The sequence below is a fragment of the Podarcis liolepis genome (assembly GCF_965112155.1).
Source record: "Podarcis liolepis genome assembly, chromosome: 6".
Taxonomy (NCBI): Eukaryota; Metazoa; Chordata; class Lepidosauria; order Squamata; family Lacertidae; genus Podarcis; species Podarcis liolepis.
This window is the reverse complement of record NC_139559.1, coordinates 41660478-41673311: the sequence shown is the minus strand read 5'-3', so window position 1 is coordinate 41673311 and position 12834 is coordinate 41660478. Positions and strand designations below refer to the sequence as shown.

At 45.0% G+C, this 12834-nt stretch overlaps 1 protein-coding gene across 8 annotated transcripts in view; it reads left to right on the top strand.

Moving 5' to 3' along the window:
* Positions 1 to 1620: 1620 nt before the first annotated feature.
* Positions 1621 to 12834, top strand: part of CNTN2 (contactin 2) — a 67074-nt gene continuing 55860 nt past the window's right edge. For 2 of the 8 annotated variants that reach the window (XM_083508824.1, XM_083508822.1), the window contains exon 1: positions 1622 to 1873. In XM_083508824.1, coding sequence (XP_083364950.1) covers positions 1869 to 1873 — 5 coding nt within the window. In that variant the 5' untranslated portion in view covers positions 1622 to 1868. Of the gene's footprint in view, positions 1874 to 2034; positions 2273 to 12834 lie in introns of those variants that run through there. The other 6 variants (XR_014527474.1, XM_083508820.1, XR_014527473.1 and 3 more) reach the window with 5 other exon arrangements.

Sequence of the window (12834 nt, the reverse complement as noted above, 5' to 3'; positions counted from 1 at the left end):
ATGTTTTTAACATGCTTACACATTTTTTTTTTAATGATTGCATTTTTACTCTGCTTGTAAATTGCTTTGGGATTTTTTGTAGTGGGAAGTAATATATAAATTTGTCGGCCCTGTCCAAATGTCAGGACTGGTCCCAGCACAACACACACAGCAGAGCAAAAAGAAACCAAGAAAAGAACAAAGAGGGAAGAGGGAAGAGGATCTGTGTGGCAATTTCCTCCATCACAGTAAACACAGAAGTGTATAGAACTGTAGTTTGTGCCTCACAAAGCAATGCAAATCAAGAATTTAATCTGTTGCATTGCCTGATACCTCACTACTGTAGGCTTCAAAATACATTGGTTTACCAGACAGTGCATTTATGCAACCTTATCTCTGACTTCTCCAAATGTTGGGGGGGGGGAGTTGAGAGTGGGGGGGAGCTTCCAGATGCACAGAAAACCCCATTTATTAAACTTTATTAAACATATTTAATGTTTATTGAATATCTTATTTAGGGACACTATAGGTGCAACCAGTTTGTCTCTTGGGTCTCAATAACCTTTTTTAACAAAGCTGGAGCCTAAAGCATCCAGTTGGTTGCACCAAAAAGTGCCTCTAAAGAAGATACTTGAAACTTTTGGGGTTCAATAAACATATTTCTCTTCCTCCACGCCATTTCTGTATTTGATGCCTATTTTGCATTGTCCTCCCCTCAGATTTTAGCCGAATCATCCTGCACCCCATACCTTTGAAAAGAATCAGCCAAACGGCTGCCATTAAAGGCAAGGGGACCAGGCTCTTTTTACCTCACTATGTAGTTTGAGAACTAATGTTTTAGTGTTCATATAGGACATATTCCATACACAAGGCTCACTACATGCCATGGCAAATCACATTTGCACATCTGTCTGCCTATTAGAAAGAGCTCTCTTCTCTGCAGCTGCATGGCAGCAGACTGGGCTGAGCAGACTGACACAGCAGCAGTGAGGAAATGCTGCTCTCTGCACATGCTCCAACACACTTTCCAATCTCAGAAAGAAATAAAAACACGCCTGTTATTTTGGGAAGCACAGATTTCTGGGCATGAATTCTGGGTTCCACATTAAGCACTGAATGTGGTTATCTGGTCCATGTTAACAGGATCCTCAATAAAGTTAGCAGGGGGACAATCCCCAGTGGGATTGCCCACCTTGAGACAGATAGCTATAGAGATAGAGATAGATAGTAGATGATTTAGGTCAAGGGTGCCAACTAGAATAAAATATTGGGAAGGCCAGGTAAGCCCTGTCCCACATAACGTGGTGCATGCACACCATTTGAATGGCAATGCCCATCAACTTTGGGGGAGGGGTGGCTCCCTCAAATATTTTAGGGGGAGCATATACCTCTTGGCCCCTAATAGTTGGCTCCTATGATACAGGTATCCTTGTAAACAGGCCCAGCAGCAGCACTTGCAGAATGCTAGCCAGAGATGGGAAATCGCCTTTCAGCAGGATGTGCGCCTCCGAGGCTGGCCCTTCCACACCGCAAATTACAGTATATCCTGTGCCACACACGCAATTATGGAATTAAATATTTGCCGGAGGTGGGCGGGGTTGGAAGTCTGGGTTTCTTTCGCCATCTCGAATTGCCTAAGAATGTAAACGGGCAGGGGAGGGGCCGAGCCGGAGATTCCCCTCCTCTCGTGCCCCGCGCGACCATATGTCCCCGTCCCCCGCCCCCCGCAGCCCTCACCACGGGGTGCGCCCAGGGCAAGCCGACCTCCCGCCCACCCAAGTGTTGCAAGGGACCGTCTGAGCTGGGAGCAGCCGCGCCAGCTGAGGAAGACCACGCATTATGGATGCTGCTTGCAAGTCACTCTCGCAGGCGCTGACTGGTCCTGGCAAATGAGGTAACGGCGGAGAGGGGGGAGGGAGGGGTGCCCCCATCTCTCTCTCTCTCTCTCTCTCTCTCTCTCTCTCTCTCTCTCTCTCTCTCTCTCTCTCTCTCTCTGGGTCCCTGGAACGTTGCGGGGGGGGGCGGAGAGGGAGCGCGCAGGGAAAGGGAGGGGAAGGGAGGAGCACATCCTAATGCAGAGATGCTGCAGTGGCTCAGGGCGCGCACACATAACACAGGCAGGCAGGCAGGCAGCAGCACAAGGCGAAGGCTCACCTGCAGAAGGAGGGCAGGCGGCAGAGAGGAAGGTTGCTGCTGCTTCTGCTGCTGCTGCATCGAGAGCTCCCGGGCTCTCCTCGCCCAGGCACGCCACACGCGCATACACGTGCCGATCCAGCCACTCTCTCTGCCCAAGGTAGGAGGAGGGGGCGCGGGGTGTCCTTTTAGGCTCCCCTGACTCTGTTCCCAAGATTTGGGCTGCTCCGGAAGGTGCAAGCTAACTTTCAGTCTAGGGGGAGGGGAGCGAGAGAGAGAGATGGAGATCATGACATCAGTCGTTCAGCCACGCCGCCGCACCCGAGCAGGGTTGTCTAGTGATGGCAACGGGTTTGGCGTGGGCGCATGGCACGGGCATGGCACGGATGCCAGGGAAGGGGCTGCCGGTGCCAAGGGAGAGGTGCCCAAGAGCGTCGCCAGTCAGTGACAAGGGAAGGGTTGGCGGCGGGATGGGGTGCGGTCCCTGTTGAAAACGTGTTTATCTGCGATGCTTTGCAAGGGGTGTCGGAAGAAGTGGTGGCAGGAGGGCCCAGGTTTTTTGACTTGCTTTTCTGAACCGGTGCCACGTAGGTGTGACCAAAGAAAGCGGTGTCGAAACGACCACCCACACCTGAACTGGAAGAGATCAAGGGCAGGGAGCGAAGCAATAGGATGGGATCAGTTTGAGTTTTCCTACTGCAAGCAGAGTCTGTCTCCTCATTAGGGCTCCAGAGAGAAGGGAGCGCTGGCTTCTGCTCTGTGTGGGTGTTGTATTTTTCTCTCTCCAAGGCTATTAAGCCACTTTGGACACCCACCCACCCTTCGTAGAGCAGTATGTACAGTAACTGTAGAAGAGGCTGTTGGGGTGGGGGCTGCTTGATGGGATGGCCTTCAGGTAACAGAACGGATAAGTGCCCAGACAGTCCCAATCTTTACTGATTTTGTATTTCATTCGGATCTGGAGCAAACCCAGACAACTTTGTGACCCACCAGGCTGAATGGAGCTCCTTAGTTTTGTAAGGTAGCCCATCAAGCACTAGATCACTCACTTGGTTTTTCTTCCTGCCTGGAAGTTTACTAAGAGCCTGGGGGGGGGGCGAGAGAAAAGTTGTCAGGAACCTGGAAGGCTGCACTACTTGCCTTCATTTGACGAGATGGGTGACAAGTTGTGCAGGCCTGACCTATGCAAGTTTCAACTTCTTCGGCGTCAAGGCTGAATGAATGAGTTGCTAAAACGACAGTTTTAAATATGAGAGCTGTTTGCCCTTTCTATCCAGAGCATCTCTGCTTGTGATTGCACCAGATCCATCCGGCATCATGTCCAACCATCTGCTAATGCTCCGACCCAGGCAATAAGATGCCATTCTAGCCTTTGCATTTCACAGCTTGTCTGTAAAGAGTGGGGCCGGGGCCAAACGCCTCTTCTCTACACCTGTTTGTGTGTGCTGTGCATTGACAGCCTGCCAACTGAGGCTAGTGCAACATGCTTTTGAGAAAGTGGGCTCTGCTGCTGTTTTCTGAAAAGCCTTCATCTTCAGTAGGTGCCACTGGGTTGTTGTTTCTTGCAGCTGAGTGGGCGAGAGGCAGCTTGGAGGCTTGCAGCTTCAGCCATCACTTTCTGGATCAAATAACTGAAGTGCTTGCATATTCTAGCATAGACCACACACTCCAGAGCTCCATGATCAGGCATTTGTTTGTGATGCACAATTTAAATAAAAACTTGTAAGGTCAGCATTTGGTTTATGCTTTTCAATTCAATAATAATCAGTAAACATATCATTGCCAAAGGAGCCATTTATTTGTCTAATTCCTCCTGGTAGGTGCTAAGGCTTTGATCCCAGAACCTGTGGCACCATGAAGGCAGCAACAGATCCCTAACCCTCTAGTCCAGTAGAACGTGGTCTCACTTACACAGTCCACAAGACTCTGCAAAGCGTCGGGGCTTTATAACACCAGCCTCCTTCCTCTTTCCAAGCCAGGTCCTGCCTGCTTAGCTGCTAGCAGTTGGATCACTGTCCTTTACCCAGACCACATTTCACATAAACCCTTGTGGATTTAAACTGAACATATTTCTGCTCCCCATGCAGTCACTGGCCCATCTGGCTACAAGCAAAGCCACCTGGTCCATTTCTCTTTACTTATATACACACAGCTGTTAAGAAGGCTGCTCTGAATAAGTGGGGAAGGGGGCAGAGGATGAGAAAGCATGCTGAGACCAGCCTGAAGTATGAATTAACTTGAAAACAACACAGATGCTTGTGAAAATACATTGCATGGCTGACTGTGAAGGCGGCACTGATCGTATGGGAGCCCTGAACAGATAGCTACTATTGCTGTGATTGATTTGGCCAGTGATAGTTCAGCCGATTTGCAAGCAATCCAAAGTGTAAAGGAAGGTGACAGACTGGATGTCTGAATCTAGAAAGTCCAGCATCCTTTTGTTCATTCCATCTTGTCTCTTTCTGATCTAGCAACAGGCACACAAGTGGCACATGGTCTATTTAGAACTGCCAACTTAGCAGGCAGATAAGAGGCAGTTCAGGAAGTGGATGTTTTCCTAGTGTGGTGATACAGTGTCAGGCAGGAGAAGCATCCCTGCTGGTTGTCATTCTGTCACACAGCTGTTAAAAGCACAGGAGCCATGTCCGAAAATAAGCACTGGCAGCTCTAAGCTTCTCCCATCTGCAGGATCAGAAGCAGGTTTCCCCCATGAGTTTTTGATTGTGGGTCATCTGTTGTAAATGATTGGGGTTGAGAGGCAGGTATTTACATATGTATTACCCTGACTCCAACCCACTTCCCAAGTGTTATTTATTCTTCAGAAGAAATCCTGAAATATGCAACCCATAAATATTGTCATGGTATGCTTCCCTGATTATTTTTTTTAAAAGGAAATAATTCTCCTTCTTATCTAGTTTTTACAACAGAGATTGAGTAGAGTGGCAAATTATTGCTTGAACTTCTCTTTTGCCTCTTGGGAGCATTATTAGGAGTCTAAACAAGAGGAGGTGAAAGTTAAACAAAAAGTAAGTGAGAAGCAACCTGTGACTTCCTGTGTCTTTGCTCTCTTTAGCTAAATCTGCTTAGTTGGTGGAGGTAAGTGAAGTGGATGTAAGTTAGGGTGCCCATTTATGCATCACCAAAGAAGAGAGAGCAAATCTGCATAAACTTTGCATGTGCTCATTTAATATACATAGATGCAAATTCAGAAATGATTTAAATAGAAACCAGTGTAGGGGGGGGGAATCTGACCAATTGATTTGAGTGCCTGGTCGTTCTGCTCTGCTGTTTATGTGTTCACTGTTGATGGGAACTTTAAGGACCTTCTTCTCTTTAAAATTGACTTGGACTGGACAGCCCTGCAAGTAGAGCAGGGGTGGAGACCCTGTGGTTACAACTTCTATCCTCCCTGACCACGGGCAATGCTGACTGGGGCTGAAGGAAGCTGGAGTTCAACGAGGGCCATGGGTTCCACACCTCTAAAATACAGGGCATCTTTAAATAGTGTTCTGTCCTCTCTCAAATAAGACATATGACCACTGTGAGCAGCACTGCAGGAATGAGTCCTGACATAATTGAGTTTAGGATCGGGCTCAGAGGAAGAAACTAGACAAGATCCTGGAGCAAAAATAACAGAAACGCAGCAGAAAGTTGCTTGCAGAATATTGAGGGAGCCTAAACAACAATAGCATATAACTGATGGCATTGGTAAAGAATGACCAAAAAAAGGCACTATGGATTTGTACATGCTCACTGTTAGAAAGCTGCTAGCGTATGGATAGAACTAGCAATTGTCAAATACAGACTGCAAAACCTTTGTTCCTCATACTGTGATAAGAGTGCTTGTTTCACCTACCTTTCTTGGGATCTCTAGTAGCTGTTCTCCACTTGGAATCAAATGACCCTGCATGCTTTGTGGTTGCTGAGGAATGGCAGCTTTCTTCTCTTATTCAATAGGGGTTGGTGAGGTTTGTTCCACTGGTTTCATTAGCTAGGTATGAGTAGCACTGGGTTTGTTTCGTAGAGGCAGGTGTGAAAGGTTGTGCAGATTGATGGGATATTATGTGGAGGGAGTACCTTCACTTATGTGGACTACAACTGAGAAAGGGAAAGAGGAAAAGGAGGGTGTGCGTTTTATTTTATTTTTTTTAAAAAAACCCTCATGCCTGGTAGGATGATGCATAAATATGAATATATACACAAAAGGAAAAACGTTTATTTTTAATCTTTTAAAAATGCATAATTGGCTACAACCCTACGTTCAGGCCTCAGAAAATCTGTAGAAAGCAGATGCTAGGAGTGGAAGAAAAGCAGATTTTAGAAGTCCTCTCATATTATCGAAGCTCTTGGGAGCCCACTAGATAGGGGCAAGCTGCCGAACCCATAGCATTACCAAATGGTCAGAGAGCTTGATATCTTATTACAGACCACAACTCCACCATTGGTAATGGGTTCCCTTGAGGTGGTGCCCTTAAGAATGAGTGCTGAGAGAAAAATCATTGCCCCGGGCAACATTGAGCCAGCCATGTGCCATTTCACTTGCTTTCTGAGCTTCGTTCTGTGTCCCATAGCAGAGACCTTTCCCTTATGCAGTTCTTGTTGCCTGTTCTTTCTGATGTTGCATGAAGGTAGATTAATGAAGGAAAGCCTCAGAGTGAAGCAAGGGCCTCACGTACGTAGCAGGAACAAATGCTTCAGAACTAGGATATTTAAAAGGAGCTTCTTTGAGGCTTTTTGTTCCAGCATGGGAGCAGACAGGGGGCATTCAGCTAGCTCTCTAGCGGATACTGCTGTTGCTTGCTGCCTCATCCTAAGGTGTTTCCCTCGTTGACACTGATAAGGGAGACTTATTTGCCAACAGTCCGTACAGAGTTTACAGGGAAGAGACTAGCTTCTCTAGGCATTGCAGGTTAAACGAAGAGGTGGGTGTGTGTGGGGGGGAGCTTTCTACTTCAGCTCCCAGCCAGCCAGGCCAAAGAGGCCAAAGACTGGTGACTGTCCTGGCAGTTTAAGGCTGTCTAGTGGGATGTTAAGAGAGCAAGTCCACATTCCCATAAATTCCATTTAAGCCTATCAAGGCCCTGCCCTCAGCAGTGGCCTTGCCAATTATGATAATCATGTTGAATCTTCACTATGAGAATCATAGAAACATAGAATTGTAGAGTTGGAAGGTACCCTGAGGGTCATCTAGTCCAAGGAGACTCATAATCTATTTCTCATTTGGCTTCTAGGTTCTGGCGTTGTTTTTGTAGCCTTGTTTTGCATTAAAAACAGCATAGCCTTGTCATTGTAACTAAGGATTAATTTTCTGCACCACACTATTTTGCTGTTCACTCTTGGTTTCCTTTACGTTTTGATTATTCCAGTTTAAGGGACACCAAAGACAGGCCTAAAATCCCTGTGTTTTTTTAAAAATAATTTTTTATTAAATATTTTCTTGGTTTACAAAAGTACCTGCCTTGTCTCTTTTTTCAAGTTGTACAGTCTTTTCTACAGATCAGTAACATTTGTTATGAGACATTAGTGTTGAATACAGAATAAGGTCAGGAAGAAGAGGAGTGTGTGTGAGAGAGATGGTTTTGCTAAGCCATTGTTCTTCCCTTCCCTTGCCCGTCTCCGCCTTCCTTGCTCACACACTCACTCCAGGTCTGTGAACAATTCGACCCCCCTCTCCAATATATTCACCAAGCACCATTGCTGATTTCCTTGAAGCACCCTGTTCAAAACACAGCTCTATTTACTGAGAATTTTGAAGGACTCTGGTTATGAATAATCCTTGGACTACATTTTCTGTAAGACTGTGCTTTTTTGGTTTATGATTTCTGAGACAGGAATATTGTTTGTTGTGAACAATTTAGATGGGCTTTTAAGAGGAAAGATTTGATGCAAGCCTCCTTGAACGTTTACTTACTGCAAATAGGAAGTCAGAATATACATCTTTTAAGTGTAGTCCAAGCAGTGTTTCTTATCCAAGGAGACTACAGTCCTGTTGTGGCTTTATGATTCGTCTTTCCCCCAGCTCCTTGTCCCAGCTTTATAGGGCTAGAGCAGGGACAACACCAGTGCCTTGAAACTGGTCTATGTAGGCACTAAGAGAGTGTAGCATGCCATGTGTAAAACAGCCCACCCTCCTCTCAAAGCTGTAAGTAAGGACACAGTTGTATGTAAGCACACTTACATGGCAGTAAGCCCCATTGAGCATAGTGAGGCTTACTTCTGAGGAAGCATGCATAGGATTGTATTGTACGGCTGACTCACCTTCTGTAATGATTCCTGTTAAACAGGCTTAGCTTATAGGAGAAAATAGTGTTTCAGAGACAGCAGTTCATTAGGAGGCCTTTCTGGAGAACTGCAATTGTGGCTCATTACTTCATAATACTCCTTCCTGACTGGCAGATACTCCTTGCCCTACTGGCACAGAATATCCCTGACATTTCTTTTCTGGCTCTTTTCCTTAATTGATTTCTCTGGGTTTTGATATGCTGCGTTTTGATGCATTGCCTTCCATATTCTCCTAGTCATTGTTAGAGGATGACTAATTCCCTCCCCTCCCCCCTCTCTCCTACGCCATTAATTTTTGTGGTCTCTTCTCTGCTGTGTCTTCACTCTGTCCTTGTACTCATAAAAAGGTAAACAGAGACCTTAAGCAGATGAAGCCCTGGATGGTCTCTGTCCCTGGTGGCTTATAGCCTTCGCATTTCTCTCTGTTCAAGTCAGGCATCCATCGCTGCTGGAGCTCAATGTCAGGGCAGATGTCTTGATCAGAAGATTTGACTGTAAAGTAGTTTGGAGGGTTTTCAGCCTTAATACTTGCTTGCTCCCTCCCAAAAAAATCATGGATGCTTTTCCCATTTCTTGCAATTGTCTCCCAATACAAAGACAAGGCAATACAAAGTATATATATTTTGTTTTTTTTTTAGAGAAGAAAAAAAGTGTAGCATGCCCAGGAGTTTTACCCAGAAACTGTAGCAGAGCATTTCATTTCACATTTAATTTGTATACCGTCTTTCTATTTTACTATACCCAAGGTGGTTTAAAAGCTGAGGAAACAAAGAATGTACACCTTGTAACAATCCAATCCAATACAAAAATGTAGTGATAAAACATAACTTTAAAATAAGCAACCAGTATCAATTAAAGTAATATTCAACAATCCATTAGAATAGTAAAGGTAAAGGTAAAGGGACCCCTGACCATTAGGTCCAGTTGTGACCGACTCTGAGGTTGCAGTGCTCATCTCACTTTATTGGCCAAGGGAGCCGGTGTACAGCTTCTGGGTCATGTGGCCAGCATGACTAAGCCGCTTCTGGCGAACTAGAGCTACGGACGGACATGCCGTTTACTTTCCCACCAGAGTGGTACCTATTTATCTACTTGCACTTTGAGGTGCTTTCGAACTGCTAGGTTGGCAGGAGCAGGGACTGAGCAATGGGAGCTCACCCCGTTGCGGGGATTTGAACTGCCAACCTTCCAATCAGCAAGTCCTAGGCTCTGTGGTTTAACCCACAGCGCCACCTGTGTCCCATTAGAATAGTATACAATATGAAATATTAGCATATCAAAATTAAACAGAAATCTACTCTTAACAATTACAATAAATAATTTCTAAATTATAATCAATAAAAGCAACGGCAAGTCACAGTGCATAAAACAGTACAATACAAATTGAGAAGCAGAGACTGGAGGGTGGGGGCAAGGCAGGTGGAAAAGGCCTTGCCTGGTGGACGGCTGGAAGTCTCTCCCCTCACAGTTCTAAGCACAGGGATGGTAAGGACTTTTCTAGCAGAAAACTAAACTGCAAACTCCTAAGACCCAACTAGCTGCAGTGTATAAAGGCAGAGCTGAAGATCAAGTTATCTTTATGGGAAACAATTATGCGAAATCTAGCGAGTTTTGGAGCCCCAGATACACAGAACTTATGTTTTGTCGATTTTGGCAAAAGTGGCAAGAGCCAAACTTTGTCATATTTCCACAAGTCCTTTAAATTTTGTGTATAGCATTTCTTTGTACAACATTACAAGATTTCTATATCTGCAGTTGTAGTATTAGCATTCTGGGAGGGTTACACAAATCTGTGCATGAGAGAGAGGTGGGGGGGGTGGGGGGGGGAGAAGAGAATGACTCACTATTCCCACAGGCTCAGATGAAGGAAAAGGCAAGTTCTTAAAAAGTCTAATTGAACTTTAAAGCAATGGGAACGCTCTTTTGTCCCACCCAATCTACTCCTGTCCTTTCCCTTAGACCTTACCATCCCTAAAATATCCATCTCTGTTTTCTCATTTCCGTAGTTAGCTCCTGGAAACACAATACAGTCAAAGCACATCCAACATACATTTGAAACACGTCACTTCCCCAAGGAATCATGGAAACTGTAGTTTGTCACTGGTGCTGGGAATTGTAGCTCTGTGGTGGGAAAACTACAGTTCCCAGGGTCTTTGGGGGGGAAACCATTTGATGGGAAGGTGTATTTAGTTGTCATGTATTGTCAGATGATTAGCAGGTGAGAGGCTGCACCCACATGTCATAGTTGGGCTGTGGGGTCTAGGAGACTGAAGCATCCAGTCCTCTGGCCAGAGCCAGCTCCTTACCCCTAGTGTGTCTGAAGGCTCTCTCATTGGTGAAATGTTCCCACCTGTTACCTTCCCTTCCCCCTCAGCTTCCAGACAGCACTTGTCCCATTGCAACCACAAATAAGAAACCAGAATCTGTTTCAACTTGTGCTTCAAGTTAATCTGTTTCAAGTTATGCAATTTTTAGTGCAGCTTTAATATTTAGGGTGAGATGGAATCATTTTATTCCTTTGCTGTTCTTTTCTATTGTCATCCACGTTGAATATCTCCAAACAGAAAAGGGAGGGGTTTTTTTTTAAATATATAAATATACGTGTTTTAATGTGGATGTCCAGATACCATTAGCATGCACAGGGATTGGGTACTCCATTGTCTCTTTCTCCAAACTCCAACCAAGCCAGTTTTTGCAGTTCTTTATAAATCATGAACAGAATTTCCCATATTAGCTCCTAATCTTACTAGACCTTTCAATCCCAGTACTAGGTGGAAGTCTGAATTGCTATTTGTCCTGCCAGTGAATGTTCTGTGAATATCATTCACTATTGTAAACAGCAAGACAGGGGAATGTTTTTCTGAGACGTTGTAGGGGAGAACCTAGGAATCTGTCTTATACCTTTGGATTAATAGTCCATCTATTGTTGGCACTGACTGGCAACAGATTTCCAGGATTTTAGGCAAGAGTCTTTCTCTGCCCTGCCTATAGATTTCAGGGAATGACTTGGGAATCTTCTGCATGCAAACCATTTGATCCACCACTGGGCCATGCCCCTTCCCTCTATCATCTCCTGTTCTGGCATTTTTGACCCAGGTGGGATTAGCACCACCAACTTGCTCAAGGCAGGGATTTAGGAACACTTATTTCTGGTGTTCCCAGAAGCTGCTTCAGTTTTGAAGTTTCTGCCTAAAGTTCATCACAGCAGCACTGGAGATACTTTCTGCATTCCCTGCTAAGGCTTGTATTGTTCAACACTTTCAGCTCTCTAATCCTTCCGTACCGGATTACCAAGGCAACTCCTTTAAACTAAATATTAAATACCTCTGAAGCACCTCTTTTTATTTCAGCTTAGATATCCTGTAGATATGTGGAAAGTATGTCAGCATTTGGCCTGAGATATCTAAAACACAGGATTGGTCAGTCTTATTTGGGTATACCTTCATATCAGAATAACTATCATCATCATCATCATCATCATCATCATCATCATCATTTATAGCCCACTTCTTTCTCCAAGAAGCTTAAGGTTGTCTACATGGTTCTCTCACTCCACATTTAAGCCCAACAACAACCCTGTGAGGTAGACTAGGCTGGGAGGCACTGGCAGGTCCGTGGTCACCCAGGGAGCTTCCTGGCCAAGTGAGGATTTGAACCCTGGTCTCCCAGCTCCTAGTCCAACACGGTAACTGCTACACTACACTGGCTCTCTTCTTATTTCATAGGAAAGATTACATGTAGGTCAATTTCTGAGAGATGTCCTCAAGTCACAAAGCTCTGCTTTTGTCCCAAGTCCCAAACTGGGTGGTGATGATAATTTTTCATGGTACTAACATATTCTCATGAAATATGGCTGACAGAGTCCACATTTCTCACCCACCTCCACCACATCTCCAACATTATCCAAGTAGCCTTGTAAGGTTCCTGTACCTCTCCTACAAATCATAGCAAAACAGCAAGAATCGTACTACTGCAACAAAACACAACTCCAACCAACCAATCTAAACCTGTTTTTATATCCCTGAATCTGATAAGTTGATCCTTAAAAGTCAAGGTGATAATCCCTTAAAATCAGGTTTTAAAACTGAATATTGAAAGTGTTCAAATTGTAAAACGAAGTCAGATTTGAATTATATTTCTTCCCACCTGATATTGAAGGGTTGGTGGTGTCAACAAATTCCTAGCCAGATGGCAATCCTGGCACATTAAGACTGCAGTCCTATGCACACTTGCCTGAGAGAATGTCCCCAGCAATCAATGGGGAATGCTAAGCAGGCATAAATCAGTGTACACCAGGGGTAGTCAACATGGTGCCATCCAGATGTTTTGAACTATAGTTCCCATTAACCCCAGACAGCATGGCCAGTGGTCAGGGATGATGGGAGTAGTAATCCATACTATTTCGGGGGCACCAGGTTGGCTAGTTCTGCAAGATGTATT